Source organism: Channa argus, chromosome 14 (genome assembly GCF_033026475.1).
Source record: "Channa argus isolate prfri chromosome 14, Channa argus male v1.0, whole genome shotgun sequence".
Classification (NCBI taxonomy): domain Eukaryota; kingdom Metazoa; phylum Chordata; class Actinopteri; order Anabantiformes; family Channidae; genus Channa; species Channa argus.
In genome coordinates this window covers 15,032,316-15,048,999 of record NC_090210.1, presented here as the reverse complement: position 1 = coordinate 15,048,999, position 16,684 = coordinate 15,032,316, and the positions used below count along the sequence as shown (strand labels likewise).

General features: G+C 37.8%; 2 protein-coding genes across 2 annotated transcripts in view; both read left to right on the top strand.

Moving 5' to 3' along the window:
- The window catches only part of c14h5orf22 (chromosome 14 C5orf22 homolog), a 14,532-nt gene extending 10,269 nt beyond the window's left edge, over positions 1 to 4,263 (top strand). Inside the window, exons 8-10 of the mRNA XM_067474440.1 lie at positions 611 to 677; positions 1,489 to 1,628; positions 1,745 to 4,263. Coding sequence (XP_067330541.1) covers positions 611 to 677; positions 1,489 to 1,628; positions 1,745 to 1,901 — 364 coding nt within the window. The 3' untranslated portion in view covers positions 1,902 to 4,263. The remainder of the gene's footprint in view (positions 1 to 610; positions 678 to 1,488; positions 1,629 to 1,744) is intronic.
- A 447-nt stretch (positions 4,264 to 4,710) lies between these two features.
- On the top strand, positions 4,711 to 10,584 carry si:dkey-29d8.3 (uncharacterized protein LOC556220 homolog). Its single transcript, XM_067474441.1, has 7 exons — positions 4,711 to 4,963; positions 6,809 to 6,953; positions 7,071 to 7,166; positions 8,114 to 8,258; positions 8,434 to 8,579; positions 8,712 to 8,851; positions 9,787 to 10,584. The coding sequence occupies exons 1-7, from the start codon at positions 4,864 to 4,866 to the stop codon at positions 9,933 to 9,935; spliced, it is 921 nt and encodes a 306-aa protein (XP_067330542.1). The 5' UTR covers positions 4,711 to 4,863; the 3' UTR covers positions 9,936 to 10,584.
- The last annotated feature ends 6,100 nt before the right edge of the window (positions 10,585 to 16,684 follow it).

The window sequence follows — 16,684 nt, the reverse complement described above, 5'->3', positions numbered from 1 at the left end:
CTGCCGGTCCAAGCCTGGTAGAAATTTGCGTCAGGAAGGGCATCCGACGCAAAATCAACATGCAGACAATGATCCACTGTGGCGACCCGGACCACGGGATAAACCCAAAAGGACAAAAAAAATAATTAATTATCACCTTTCTGGCTGAGAAATTATAACTTTTTAAAAGTAGAATTAGTATTGGTTTGCATTATATTGCAATAATGGTCATAATGTTATGCATGATTGGTGAACGTCTATGGTGTTGAATATTTGGAATAATTGGAAAAAATCTGCCTAACAATTGACTGGTGGAGTTCAAACTCTTTTGTAACCCTTTTTAGTCTGATGAGCATCAGACTCATCATGACTGGTTTTATACTTCAGGTCTTCAGGACTCTTCTTTGTTTGAGCCATGGTACACCTTTTAAAATCCTGTGCTGTGAAAATAAGACTTTGATAATGAAGATCCAGATCTCAGATGTGCAAGATTTTTTTATTTTCCACAAAACATAAATAATAAGTGGCAGCGTGGTGATGCAGTACACCCCACAACTCTGAACTGGATGAGCAGTTAAGATGATGGTTGGGTGGATGGATGGATGATATTATCTCACTTTATGTTTTTCAGCATGGCTTCATTAGTCCAACTGGTTTCAAGTTTGAAGTCAAGAAATCCCCATCCAGACTATGAGATGGTAAGAACAACATTAATGCATTAATGTATTTTTTTACAATAAAACCTACACACTTTGGTGAATCTGGATGTTTTTTATGATGCCATGTAACCTCACATTTGTGGTTTAGGGTAAAATACTTAACAACGTTGAGATGAATTTGCCAGATATTTAAAACTGGTTTATTCTAATATTTAAGTAATCCTGTTTTTCTAGTATTATCGTCATTTTATTTGGTTTATGATCAGATACCTGAAGAAATAATGACACACCAATTATTCATGTAAAAAATACATTCAGAAATATTGTATAAAGGAAATGTTAATACAGTGCAGGGGCCAGGTGGCTCAGAGGTAGAGCATTGGTTTTGGATGCAGAAGGCCGCACGCTAGACTCTCACCCCACAATGGTGTGGTCCTCCCCCCCCCCCCCCCGAAACTCGGCTAAAATGAGAAGATTGCATCAGGAAGGAAGAAAAACGTGCCAAATCAACGTGCAGAACACGTTCCGCTGTGGCGACCCCTGAAGGGACAACCTGAAAGCTGTTGATGTTTGAATGTTAATGCAGTACCTTTTCAAGTCAAGCATAGATAACTAAATCTTAGGTGTTTTGTACTGGACTTTTATTTACATTCTATTTTTATTACAGTTTCTATACTCTCCCGGTTTTTCTCCTCTGTTGTTCTCTGGCTCTATTCCTTTCTGAGTATTTTCCACTTCTCCTCTGGTGTTCTTCTGTCCTCCATAACTCTCTTTGCCGCTCCCTTAACCTCCCACTCTGCTGCTGCTTCTCCCTACTTCCTCCTCCTCTCATCCATCTGTTCTCTCTCAGGTCCATCAGGCAGGGTTAACCTGTGACTCTGTTGAACTGCCTCACCACATCAGCAGTGACGATGAGATCGACAGACTTATCTCAGCTGTACAGCAGTTTCTGACGCCTTTGCCCAAACCTACACTGGTTACCATGTCCAGGTAAGTAAACAGTTACACAGAGATCTCTAGAAGTAAGAGTTTTAACTGTGCTTGGTATTTGAAAAGTGTAGTTCACAGGGGGAGTTCAAAGAAAGGTTAAATTGTTTGTTTTTCAGGTCCAGTCTAGATGAATACTGTCCCATAGAGCAAGTGGATTCAGTCCAGAAGAAAGTACTGGCTGTACTGGAATATCTGTATGGACAACTGGACATACACAAAGACTATGACAACAGCAGCACAGAGACCCCAAACAGCCAAAGACATGCGACCTAACAAACACTCATTTAATAAAAACAACCACATGAAATAATACACTATAGATGTTGATTTTGTTTTTTAAGACACTAACAATGCAGAGAAGGCCAAAACAAACTATGAAGGTTTCCTGCCAGGTGTGTGTGTGTGTGTGTGTGTGTGTGTGTGTGTGTGTGTGTGTGTGTGTGTGTGTGTGATATTATCAAATCCTTGTTCCTTTGTGCCGTAGAGCTCCATTGGTGTCAAAAATAAGACACATCTGTGTTTTACACTGATGCCATGGGCAACATTATTACCAGGAAAACATCATATAATTTATTTTACTCAATCCCACACAATTTTCTTGCTTTAAATAGCAGCATCAGTTGTGCGCTGTGTTCCACTGGAAATAGTCAAATTACACAATTTCCTGCTATGTGGGACATTGACTTCAGAAAGTATTTACCCCTTCAGAATTTTCTTTATCTTTCATTTATAAAACTACTCTGGCCATGTGCTGTGGCTCCACATCATCCTGTTTTATATTTGATAAAGATTAGATTAGATAGACATGTTTATGAAACCATTTTTAAATCTCTGAATGTTCCCAGTAATGTGGTTTAAAGCTTATGTGGGTTTTCTGTAAGGCTACCTAACTAATCAGTTAACAATAGATCAAATGTTAGAAACAGGTCACAGCAAAGAAATAATTTGACAGTCAAGTCCATGCTGTGAAAGCAACCCAAGACTTGTTTAACAGACCAAGAGGAGGAATAATCTGCAATGGCCACCTGATCTGATCCAATGGAACATGAATTTCACTTTCTGCTGCAGTAAAGATCTGATTTAGGCAGTCAGTGACTGCAAACAGCAAGGTGAAGTGGTTGTCCACCAATCTCTCAGTTGTTGGTTCAATCCCCACCTCCTCCAGTCACATGTCTAAGTGTCCTTGAGCAAGACACTGAACCCCAAGTTAGTTGCTCCCGGTGAGCGTTGGCCAGCTGCATAGCAGCTCCCCATCGGTGTGATTGTGAGTGTGAATGGGTGAAAAAGAAGCAGTGTAAAGCACTTTGAGTGCCAGTAGGTAGAAAAGTGCTGTATAAGTGCAGAACATTTAATATTTTCAGCCCAAAACAAAGTAAGGGAGGCGCCATGTACTGACTTTAAGGTGCCCAAGCACCCAACCCACATAAGGCTCTGGTGTGTTACTTATTTATTATTTTTTCTTCCCTTTTTCCAGAACAATTCTACAGCCTTTTATTAATCATTTATTCACTCAAATTTTATTTTTATTTTTTTAATCTAGAGGTTTGTGTAGATTTGCAGCCACAGGACCTGGATGCCTTGTAGTCATTGAGTCGACCATGAACTGCTCTATAGCAGAGGTCTCCAGAGGCAAATGTGAAGCAGACCAGTATATCTACATCACAGTGGCTGGAAAATAAAAAAAAAAAAAATATATATATATATATATATATATATATATATGCGCATGCCGTGGTGGGACTTTTGTACATGACTGTATACTAGGAAGGTCAGCCTAAAAATTGTTTGACCTCCCAACCCCACCCATCCTAAATATCTGTCTTTTTTTCCTTTTTTTTTTCCGATTATCTTTTACTCAGACAAGTCCCACTACGGTATAAAATGTACTTGCAGCAGTGCCTTTTTGCTTAAAAAGTTAATCCTTGCTCCAATCTTAACAACCCTGTTTGACCCTGTTAATACTTTGCCATAAGTTTTGTAGGCCCATGTTTGTGAATTGCTGCCTCCCATCGGTGTAATAGTGTGATTGCCTCATTTGTTGGAATTGTACTTGATTGTTTTGAGTGGGCTTCTGTCAAAAACATGAAGTAAATTAATTTGTTTGCCCTGCAATTAACTTCTAACTTGATGAAAATTAATAAGAAATGAAGATTAAACTAAGAAAAGTTAACTAATTTATGTAAGTTAGAACAGCGATTTTAGTGTGAGTAGCAGTACTTATAACATCCATGGACAGATTATGTAATATTAGTGACCCCACCCACACACACACCCCCCTACACCCTAGACCTCCTACAACTCATAATAAATAAATCGTTCAATATGACTTCTTTTGCTCTTTGGTGTTCTGTCTTGTGTAGTTCTATATTTCTTTTTAGTTACTTTGCAGTGTTGTTTTTAGTTTTTTTGTTAGTTTGTTTTTTTACTTATTGCATCTGTATTTCTTGTCATTATTTAGGTTTGGTTATTTTAATAGTAGTTTAGTTTGACTTACTGGTTTTTGTCCCTTTCTAATACTTTTGTTTTTTCTCTTTTTTCACTTGTGTGTGTCTTATAAGTTATGTATTGCCTTTTTGTAGTTTTGAGCTTTGTCTTTTGTACTGTAGTTTTTTGTATTGAAGGATTTTTGCATCTCTTTGCTGTACATTTGCATCTGTTTTCAGTTACTTTAGTTACTTTGTTTTAGTTGTTTGAGTTATTTTCTTTCTAAGTGCCTGTGCCTAATAGTCCCATTGAATAATTCATCGATGGTGACGGACATCTGAAATGCAGAAAAACACTGGGAATGACATTTAAATATTTCGAGACGTGGTAGAAGAACTTTGTGTTCTTCAATTCTCAGGTAGAAGGTCACGTGCTTGCCTACTCCACTACAACACTTCCAAATGCTTGCTGAGGTTGAAGTCGTTGTAGCTCATTACAAATGAGTTAGTACAGAATATGACATCTGCTTTTCCACTCTTTTCCTGTGGAGGGAGCCGTCAGACCTCAAATGGGTCTCATATCTGTTAATACCCTCAAATCACATATGACAGTTATGAAAAGAGTTTGTTTACACTATCATAAGCGGATACGGATACTCCGTACTTTTGTGGGCTTAGTATTTTGAGATGGTTCCGTAATACAGTGGGCGTTTACATAGAGCACGTGAAGGAATCCTTTGATCAACGTGCGCGTGTGTTTGTCACGGACAGGCAGCAGCAGCAGCAGTAGACGGACAGTCCACACGGCGAAAATGAAAGAAAACAGTTTGCCACGGATTTTGCTGATTTTATTGTGTGCGGTGGTGTTTGTTGTCGTTTTAATTACTAACGCTTTGGCCGGAGCAGGCAAAGGTGAGTTACTGTATCATTATCCACAGCTCGTTTCTTAGCAGCGCGTAAGTGTTGCGCTAACTTGGAGTCTGAGTCCATGTCTAAACTTTAAGATCAGCCTTTAACTTTGTGGGATTTAGTTTAGTTTTTTGTTGTTGTTGTTTCGTTCTTTTCACTGGTTACAAAACGCTTTTACTCGGGAGGAGGCTCCGTCAAAAATGGAACAGTGTTGTCTGGAATTTATTATGCGGTTTCCGTTGTTAGTCGAAAGAGCGAGTTGTTTCCATGGGCATTTCAATAAGTTAGCACGATTAGCTAACGTTATGTAATGAGCCAACGTTCAGTTTAACGGACGCGTTACCGTTTCTTCATACAGTAGCCGTTAGATCCTAGAAACAATGGGATTTTCCTAAATCTGTGAACTGAGGGGTTCGTCCAAATTCATTAACAATATAGATTATTTCTGACTTTTCCGGCCATGCTCCATTGTGTGGATTGTATCTTTCACAGCATTAAAACCAACCATCTACATCTTATAAAAAAAAAGAAGAAATAAATGAATAAATAAGCGTGAGACACTGGGGAGGAAAGCGAGTTTTTCCATCACCAGTTAGGGTGTGGCCCAAAAAGCCAGTTCTTGGCTCTAGAACGGAGAAACCTTCCTCACTGTGGCTCAATGTGCCAAACACACGGATGCATTTAATCTTTTCCCTTATGCACCCTGTTTATGAAAGGGTTTTCATTTAAATTTAAATTTAACATTAAAAAATGTAAGTCAGTGCCCTTAATTAGATGTTTTTATGTCCCTCCTTGACCTTTCCTTGAAGCTTTTTAAAAAAAAACACACACACATTTACCTGACAGCTGCAGTAAGTTGTTTTTATATATATATATATATATATATATATATATATATAAAAAAAATTGCTACACTTGTTTGTGTAGAGCAGTTTTTCCTGCCTTGAAATAAAACCAGTGAGTCATTTTTCGGTGACTCACTGCAGGAGTCCATCCCCACAAATCATACTGTGTAACTGCACATACAGTTTTATTGTGATACTTTAGCTATTCGTTTTCATTAAGGATGATCCTATAGCGCTTTTCTCTTCAGAATTAGTTTATGTTGTTTTGTTTGGGCAAAGACTGACAGACTGAGTTGTGGTACAGGTAAATAATCAAGCTGTATTTTTACAATAAACATTACTACTGTCATGAAAGTGCAGTTACTTTGGAGACAGTTTCGGGACAACTTGTTTTCTTTGTCATTGTGCTAAAACAAAATCCACAACAGGAGGCCGTAAGTGACATTAAACAAATTGGCACCAAAATTTCACAAACCATTTTAAATGTGTTTTGATCGGCGCTAAGTATTAAAACAACAGTATGATTTTTGTAAATAAATTTAATAAATTGATCTGATTAGTGATTCAAAATGATCTATAACTCCATCTCCGAGTAAAGCAGTACTTCTTCCACCACTGCACTCACGTGAAGAACACTGTCCCTCTGTTTAATGATAACAGATAAAAGCACTCTTTTCTCCTTATTTGTGCACAAAAAAAATTAAATTTTTGTCTTGCATCTAATATATCACAAAATAACTTTTAGACAATAGTGTGTCTGCAGTCTTGAATAAACAGCTTGTGTTAAGCTCTTTCCTATTTCCGCATAACAGCGCTCCCATGCAGAAAGCCAGCTCTGTGAAGAAATTGTTTTCCCGGTTTAATGTGGAAAAACAGTATTGGCCCGCACAAAGCCCTGACCTCAACCCCACCCAGCACCTTTAGGATGTACTGGAGTGCCAGCGGCAGCATCATCATTGTTCACTAGTACTCTTATGACTAAATGTCTTTGCTTATTTTTCAGGACCTTTCCATTCCTCTACTGGTAATGTGTCAGCCCGCTATGAGACCGACATCACTCCAGCTGGGTGGACGTTCTCAATTTGGGGTGTTATCTATACCTGGCTCACTCTGATGGTCTTATACATCACATCATATGTATGCAGAGGGTAAGCTAACGTCACAATGGACGTACTAAATGTTTACTGATTCAGACTGTCTGACTGGATTCATTGCTCAGAGCAACATGCAAATGAAACTGAACTGATTTCTCTTTCCGTTTATAGATCTTGGGCTCAGTGTCTGCTATCGTACACCTTCTATTTTTGCTGGCTATCCAATATGGTGTTAAACATCACATGGCTCTTGGTGTGGGACAGAGAGTAAGTTTACTGCTAATTAAGTTTATCTATTTGCACAGAAGAAGTATCAAAACAACACTGTGGTTGCACAGGTGTTTTGCGTCCAATAATCATTCGGTCAGATGTAGCAAGGTCCTTATTGTGATGTTTGGTGTCATTTTGTTCCCCTAACTAAACATAGCAAAGTGAAATGTTCAGCATCTGAGGAAGATAAGTAGGAACATAATTGCCATACATGGTATGCCGCAATGCTTCCGGGAGAATTCTGTTTGTGCAGTGGTCACTTCAGTTCATCACTGGGCAGTAGAAGTAATTCGAATAATTCAGATTTGTTTCTTTCAACAATGTCAAAAATGCCGACATCACTAAACATGGATTAGTGCTTTTACTGCTGCCCCCGAACACCAGCAGCCGTATTTTTTTGGAATTACCATAGTAATGTCATCTGTCAGCATTTCCTTGGAGACACCTACATGTGTGTAAGCTTTGCTCTTCATCAAATCAGAGATGGGGGGGCCACAGCAGGTGAAGACGACATAATAAAACCAAAGAAAAGTCAAATGGCCTCACTGATGTGGAAATGCCAGGCTTTTCACCTCCTCTCTCTTCCACTTGTCTTTGTGCACAGGCTTCACATTTAGAAAGCAAAGTCCTGTTTACAGTACAAAGAAGCTGTAGTGTTAGTCACCTTTAGCAACTGCTGCTGTGTGAAGGTGAACTGTTTGGAGGTGTTCAGAGACAGTATGGACTGTTGGTCACCTGTGTTATTCTTTTGTTTTTTTCTTGCACAGCTGCAGTTCATGTAGATAGGAAAAAAATATTTCAAATTGTGAATCATCCAGAACACTGGGGAAAAAGTAAAAAACACATCAGCTTGATGTTCATGGAAGGAAAGATCCCAGAAGTTATTTATTCATGGTAAATTTGACTAGCTACAGTAACTCTAAATGTCTTATTTTGTGTTGCAGGTTGATGCTGGTGGCTCTGGTTGTATTAATCCTGATGGCCATTTCCAGCTACAGTGCTTTGTTCTGCTGTTGCTTTGCCACAGATTATTTTGGACTGTGGTTACAGACGTACCATCGCAAAGACCTGGCCTGTCTCAGAATACTGGTAGGTCAGATTGTGTGCTTTGATAGATATGACCATGAAGAAGTTTATCAAACATGTTTTTGCTCGTTTTTGTTTTGTTTTTTTCAGATTATTGAAGAAAAAATATGCAATTTTTTTAATTCACTCATTCTCTTGTGAATATTATTGTTGTGCTTATAACTTTTCATATGTTCAGTTGCAGAATGGTTTGGCTCTCTACGCCACATGGATTTCTATTGCTTCTCTGGTCAACTTCTCATTGGTTCTCCACCTGTGGGGTGTGGACAAGAGCACAGCAGCAACAGCTTCTCTGTGCATCCTGTTTGCAGAGGTGGTTGCATGGTAAGTTCTTATTGGACAAGATTAAACTATTCACAAGTATTGTGCAAGTAAAACAACACCCTCAACATTGCATATTAGAAGATTTATTAGATTTTAGCCCAGTGAATACTGTCTGTTTGTGTGTGTGTCAAGGTTCATTCTTGAGAACTGGGTGCTGGACCGTTGGGTGCGTAATATCCTGACAGTCTACCCTGTTGTGATTGTGGCTCTGGTGGGAAACATCTTCAGACATTTTAACCTATCTGATCCAACTCCAAATTCTGTGTTCATGGGTGAGTTTAACTTGTATATCAAGACCATCTGATGTTCATACTGTGCATCACCTTCAGAAAATATTTCTTTCACTCTTTGAAGAGCAGTGTCTGGTGTTTATCAGTTTAGAGGTGTGTCTCAATTCAGGACACACATTCTGCAGCCATCCAACAAAAAATGTTACTATGATTGTTGGTGATCTTAGTTAGCTAGCAGTTAGCTCAGCTGGCTCAAATAGGGAATCCTCCCTAGGCCACACCGTCTCATTTTGGTTCAGTCATTGCAGTCTACAATGGCTGTCTTTTTGTAGGCTACGTAGACTCTTCGAAAGATGTGGCTTCTGATTTGAGACCCAGCTTGAGGTCACTCTGCTCCTGGAAACACTCAAACTTAATGAATGGGTTCATTCTCTATCTATGCAAAATGTTACCATGGAGGTCTGCAGAGTTCTTTGGACTTCATGGCTTGGTCCTGTCATACAGTTTGAATTGAGGGTCTAAGTAGATGTTTTTCCAAACTTAATAATAAGCAACCTGCATGAACTACTCAAGGAAAAAAGCTTTCTAAATGAGCTGGAATAAATAAGAGAAGCACCACGAGAAGATGATTTACTGGGTAAAACAGAAATCTTTCCAAAAGTATGTAAATAGGTAACTAGTTGTTACAGTTGTAATAGGTTTGGTAAATATTCCGTTAGTTATTATGGGTTATTGAGTGTAGATTGATCGCAAAAATGGCGTGTACCCTCCTTGATTGTCACTGTTTTGCACTAATTCAGTCTCCTTATTATTTGAACAGTGAGTAAATATCAAAAAATGAAGTGCCAAAGTGAAGGGGACAGAATACTTTCTGAAGCCACACATTCATAAAATGATTTAGATATTTAGGCACAAGCTTTCATTCCTGTAACTGTCCCAATCAACCACTGGTTCTTTTTTTCCTTGTGTGCACTCAGTTGTGCTGTTGGTGTTAGCCTGTGTCCTGCTGGTTTCCCGAGTCTGCACTGTCTTTTGGAGAAACATGTGGCGGCCTCTGCACTCCCCAGGTTCAGCGCGGCTGATGATATCACCCCTCGATGGCAGCAAATTCAAGATGTTTACCTAAACTGTGAGCACACACACACACATACAACCGTCTCTATGCAGACCCACAGCTCTCAGCCCAGACTCTATGTGTAACTAATACTCCTAAATTTAATGCATCATAATATTGGTTCCTCACAATGTGGATCACCTTGTCTTTTTTTTTTTTGTTTGTGTTACTGTCTTCTCTGCTTTATATTATATAGCCTTTTTAAATTCTGAATTTGTGCATAATACACCTTTTAATGTCTTAAATAGTCTCACTGTATTTTTAATGTGCTTATGTTTCATGAATTGATTTGATTTGTTTTGTTTTTACACCGTGTTGCTGCAGAAACATTTTTACTGGGATAATAAAGAGTTAACAGAAGTGATGATCACTAATCAGACATCCACACATGAAAGCACAGAGTGAAATGCAGATTTATTGACTGAGAAAAATATTCAGTTGTGCACAGACGTGCCTGTAAAACATTCTTAAACCTAATTTAAAACAAGCACACACTTACACATACAGTAATTACGAAAGACAAGCGCATACGTGGATTTGAAATACACACCCTGTGAAACATCAGTGAAAATGTTAGCATTTCAGCTGTATGTGGAAAAACTATGTATTGTTATCTGTTGGATAAAAACAAAATAAACTTAATAAAATTAAAGCATCAACACATTGCTGCTCCAGCCCATTGTCTGTCTTCTTCAGGTCAGTGATCTCGCACCTGATGCCTGTTTGTCATCTAATCTGCTGATTCACTCGCTTGATGTACTGCCTTTGTTGTTTACTTTATTAAATCTGCAAATTAGGTTCAACTCCAATTCAAAAAAGTTGATGTGTAAAGATGATGTGTAAAATGTAAGTAAAAACAGAAAGCAATGATTTGTGAATCTCAACAACCCATATTTTATTCACAATAGATCATAAACATATTAGATATTGAAACAGACATTTTACCATTTGATGGTAAAATGATGAAGTGATGAAATATTAGCTCATTTTGAATTTGATGGCAGCAACACATCTGAAAAAAGTTGGAACGGGCAACAAAGGGCTGGAAAGGTAAATGCTGCAAATCAAAACCAAATGGAGGAGAATTTGACAAATAATTAGGTTAATTGGCAACAGGCCAGTGACATGGGTTGGTATAAAAAGGAGCATTTCAGAGCGGCAGAGCCTGTTGAATGTACAGATGGGCAGAAGTTAACCAATCTGTGACAAACTGTGTCTAAAAAACGTGGAACAATTGCAGAAAAATGTTGTGAAGTTTCTCCTGTTCTTTCTTGTACTTGCATCTCGTAAACGTAAACACTTCTGATAAGACTTTGCTTTTATGTTTCTCCTTGGCCTTGATTTTTGTTTGCCTTATACGTCACTTGTAAGTCTGCCAATTGACTAAATGTAATGTAAATGTACGGAGATCCCATCATCTGCAGTATATAATATCAAAAGATTTAGAGAATCAGGAGGAATCTCTGTGCACAAGGGACAAGGACAGTGGTGAAAACAGGATGCACGTGATCTTCAACACGGCATTAAAAACAGGCCTGATTCTCTACTGGACATCACTGCATGGGCTCAGGAACGTTTCCAAGAATCACCGTCTGTGAAGCCGTTTGTTGTGCAGTCCACAAACGTAAGTTAAAGCTGTATCATGAAAGAAGAAGCCTCATGTGAACAGGATCCAGAGACACTGCCTTGTTCTCTGGCTCAAACCCATTTAAAATGGTCTGAGGCAAAATGAAAAACTCTTCTGTGGTCAGATGAATCAAAATTTGAAATTCTTTTTGAAAACTATGGATGCTGTGTCCTGTGGACTAAAGAGGAGAGGGACCTTGTTATCAGCAGACAGTTCAAAAGCCTGCATCTCTGATAGTATGGGGGGGCATTAGTGGCCTATGGCGTGGGCAGCTTACACATCTGGAAAGGTTCCATCAATACTGAAAAGTACATAGAGGTTTCAGAGCAACATATGCTCCAATCCAGACAAAGTCTGTTTCAGGAAAGGCCTTTCAGCGATACAATGCTAAACCACATACTGCATCCATCACAACAGCATGGCTTCACCGGCAAATAGTCCAAGTGCTGAATGGGCCTGCCTGCAGTTCAGACCTTTCATAAAACGAAAAATCAGCAGAATTCTGTATCAGACAAGAATGGGACAATGAGATTTGCAAAGCATTGCATTCTGTTTTGATTTACATTTTACACATCGTCCCAACTTTTTTTGAATTTGGTTTGTATATGTTTATCATTAGAAACAGTCTTAATAGGATAGTGGGCAGGTATAGATTCATGTGTGATATCAGAAGCTGTATAGTTGGTGCACTAGCTGTGTCCACAGGGTAAAGGCAGTACAAGCCTCCATGTATTCAGACACATCAAACAGCAAGATTTTGTCTTTTGCAGCTGAATTCCGTGCTTTTATTTTCCCTTCTCAATGATTCAAGTGAGAAGTTCACTTCCTCACAATATACAAAAACTTAAACTTTGATCCAAACCAAGACCATTGATCTTCACTTGCTGATATGCAATAAATGTGGATGTCAGCAGCTGCGTTTCACCACATTAGGGGACAGAGGGTCAGATTGGCTAGTTGTGGAACACCCTCTTGCTCCCCCTCACCCTGTCAAATCCTTGGTGAAATTCTATTCTATTCTATTCACTACTTCACTAGTAGTGAAATTCTGTCTTCTCAGCAACTGCAAAACAGAATTCTTAGTCAAATATCATACATGTTTGTGTCTTCTCACTCTGACGTATTTTAAAATGTCTTTAATTATTCCAACATTCGTTTCGGTCTCTGTTAGGGAAATGTGTGCCATTTCATCACAAAGAATTGCAGTACTTAATTTTGGGCTTTGGATACAGCATATATCACTTTGTCAAACTTTGAGAATAAGCTGGCATTGGCCCTGTCTTTGTACTCACTGGGTTAGGACAACTGTGTGTAAAAGCTGCTCCAGCTCAGTGTCATTCTTTTTATCTCCCTGACTCCTCACCTGAAGCCTGTTTGCTTTCTTAAGCTTCCGTGCCGGCAAAAGCCATGGCTGGAAGTTTTGTGTTTTCAGGTTGTCCATTCATCCATCTGTCCCTTCCCTTCTTTGGAACGTGTTATCTCAGGAATACCTCCAGGGAATTCCTTCAAATGAGTCCCAATCATCCAGCACTAACATTGGACTTGAGGATGAACTGATTATATTTTGGTCATAATGTGACCTCACATCTGTCTTGTCCTCGTCAACACAAACTCTCAGGAACAGCTGGATGGAATTTCACTACATCTGCCTCAAATCCACATGGACTCATGAATGAACTGATTAGAATTCAGTAAATCTGCAAATATGGTGCATGTTCATCACTAGGACAGGCTTCAAATAAAGGGTTTGTTAAGGCAGAGTTATTCATGTGTTGTGCCAGATGCTGTAGAGTTGGTGCACCAGCTGTGTCCACAGGGTAAAGGCAGTAGAAGCGTCCCTGGATTCAGACCCATCACACCAAGCTTTTGCAGCTGAATTCCTTGGATTCATTTTCCCTTTTCAGTTATTTAAGTAAGAACTGCCTCACTTCCTCACTAGTTATGCTTTAATCCAAACCAAAATTCTTTCAGCAGTTCATCTGCATGTCACTTGGTGACATGCACTACATTTGCAGCAAATAAAGCAGTTGCATTTCACGACATGTTGATCTATGTATAATGGAATATATAATTTAGTTTACAGCGTGAGCTGAGGAATATGTCATAGAAATGAAGCTTTAAAACTCGTGGCTCACCGTTGAAATGAACAGTGCATAGCTGGTTAATGCATCGTTAGTTTCAGTTGTTGTAACATCAAATGTGTTTTTCCTTCAATTCCTGTCAGCATTCACAAGCATAGGCAGGGCTACTTTATTTGCTGATGAAAACATTTCATCCATTTTTGTCCATTTCGTAGTATGAATTATGACCAAAATGCTTTAAGTTTGTTTTTTTCATGTCTCACATGTTACTTTTTAAATTCATAGAAATTCAATGTAAAAATCCCATTTTGCATATAACATGCAAAAGTCTATTTCTTTTTATTCTGGAATAGCAGAAAGAGTGAAACAAAAAAATTTAAATGACCAAAAAATGTATTTTAATTATTTTACAAACCTTACTAAATACATTTTATACATTCCTTAACCATTTTTGTTGCTTCATATCACACATCTTTTCTATTTCAATACAAAAAACATGTTTCAGTTTTAACAAATGTTGTCCTTGTACTATTAACAATCACAAATAGGTTTCAAATATTTTTTAAATCCTTGCATTCTCTTGTTATTCCCATTTTATCTCCCAGTCTTTCTGGAAATTGGGTTTGCACACAAACTGTAATGTTTTTCCTGCTCATTTGTCATCTCTGTTTGTTCTGTTAATGATCTGCTACTCTGGGCAAACAACGGTAAAGGTATTAGCAGATGCAAATTTCATTAAGCAAAAATCAGAATGTAAGGCACACACCATGCTGGATTACCTAACAGGCAAAACATTTTTTGGTTGTACATAATTTGATTTGTGGCCCATAGCCCACCATCATTTTCATACGGCCCTGGGCTGAAACTGCAACATGCAGACAAATGTAAGGCAGTGAAACCAATAACAGTAGAGCTGAGTATGAATGGTGCCTTGGATTTGAGATGTTATGTGCATGGTGAGTGAGTGGGGCAGAAAATGAGAATAAACAGAAGGAAACGTTCAGAGTTGAAGGAATATTGCCAAGGAATGTGTTTCTGCAGTTTTATGAGTTTTTTTTTGATGAGACCAACCTTGGTGAGTGTGTTGTTCTGGGAGGATATGACTTAATGAAATAAGACAAAAAGAAGAAAACATGAGTATGAACAAGATCATCATGCAGAGGTGGTTAGGATAAAGCCTGGGTGGAGGGGAGAAGTCAGAGAGGTGCTACTATAAATAAGTTGCTTTCAGTCTTTGGACCTTAATGCTACAGCATTTATTACAACATGGACATGTGTGGTAGAGTCTCCAGAAAATGTCATTTTTGTCCAATTAAATTGGTAATTTTGTAAAATGATGTGTCTTGACGTTGTTCTTTGCTCCAACTCTGAACTTTAAAATGCTAATCATTTTGGCACTGAATATCAAGTATGTAGGCCTCTTGTTGTGTAATGAAAACCACTAAGCCCAACCCTGTTTACAACGTAGTGATGCCACAATTAAATGTAAACCAGATCCAGGCAGCTCTGCTATAGTCTATGTTAGGTCAAACACCACAAATGCTTCTTCTCTCTCATTTACATTACATTTACATTTAGTCATTTAGCAGATGCTTTTATCCAAAGCGACTTACAATTGAGGTCCAAGGCAGCAAAAATCTAAATCAAGGAGAAAAAATCAAAGCAATACAAAGTCATACACTTTGATTTGAGTTGGTGGATTCCAGATAGATTCATATTTTGTTGGAATGTGCATTTGATTACTTTTTTAGTGATCGTTCGCATTTCAGCTGTGGTTATTGAAAATGAAATAACATGAACACAGTGAATATGATACTGTAACTCTGTAATGATGAGGGGTTGTTCGTTTGATGCATTGGTTCGGTTGCAGGTTTGCGTGGTTTTTCTGTCCTCTAGTGGTCGTAATGTAAATTGCAGGTTTAATAACTGGCCTTTTCAGGATATAATAATTGCTTTTGTAGGATTTAGGACGCTAAGTTACAGCCACGTACTGCTAATGATCAGCCCTTGGTTAACCGATGTCTACTGGTGTTTACTGGTCTAGAGCATTCAGGTGTGTGTTACCACAATGCCAAGAGGCAACAACATGAGCAGTGGTCTTAGAGAAGCATCTATTGCTGCAGATCAATCTGGAAAGGTTAGAAAAATATTTACAAACAATTTGGATTTATATATATATATATATATATATATATATATATATATATATATATATATATATATATATATATATATATATATATATATATATATATATATATATATATATATATATATATAGTTACTATGCCCTCTTTTATTCCTGTTTTATTATGTAAAAACATACAATTTATCTGATAAAGATTATCTGTTTTAGTATCAGGCAAACAAATCCCCAGATACAACAGCTTTTTTTCATCAAGCCATTATTTATTTAATAAAAAATAAAAAACGTGGCCAAGTACCTAAGTACCTCCCATGATTTAATAGCTAGTTATTGTTTCCTGTCTGGCCACCCCAGTAAAACCTTTCGAGACCTGCCCTTGAAATGATGGTTGTTTTTAGCTTATTTTGTCCCAAACCACCAGAGGTGTATTTTACATTTTGTCACACATCCAGATACTTAAATTTAAGTACATTAAACAAAGGTGGTAACATTAAGTACATTTAAGTACTATACTTCAGTACAAGTTTGAGATAGGGTAATGTTTTTTTTACTAACTTTTTTAATGTTAGTTTAATGTTAGTTTTCCACCACAGTTATTTTATAGCTTTAGTTAGTAGTTACTTTTTTATTAAAAAAACATAATCAACTATTTAACACTGATAGATTATTATGCATGAAGCAGCTGTCAGTAAACAAACTGCTGTTTTTATTATCGTCATTGTTTTTTAATCTTTGATCATTTTTATTACTATAAAGGCTTTGCCATCATTTTCACCTTTAGGAATTGTCAGTGAAATCTGGACTACATATTTGTACGTTTACATTAAATACAGTATCAAATTCAATGCTGTGTAAAATACACTGTTTTTCTAAGGTGTGCCGTGAACATGTACACAGTTGAGTAGAG

What these genes read in the sequence shown, in the direction of transcription:
- si:dkey-29d8.3 (XM_067474441.1), top strand. Translation starts at nt 4,864, where the DNA reads ATGAAAGAAAACAGTTTGCCACGGATTTTGCTGATTTTATTGTGTGCG. An exon ending in CTCTTGGTGTGGGACAGAGA is followed by an intron (nt 7,167 to 8,113) that starts GTAAGTTTACTG and finishes TTTGTGTTGCAG; the next exon opens with GTTGATGCTGGTGGCTCTGG. An exon ending in TCCAAATTCTGTGTTCATGG is followed by an intron (nt 8,852 to 9,786) that starts GTGAGTTTAACT and finishes GTGTGCACTCAG; the next exon opens with TTGTGCTGTTGGTGTTAGCC.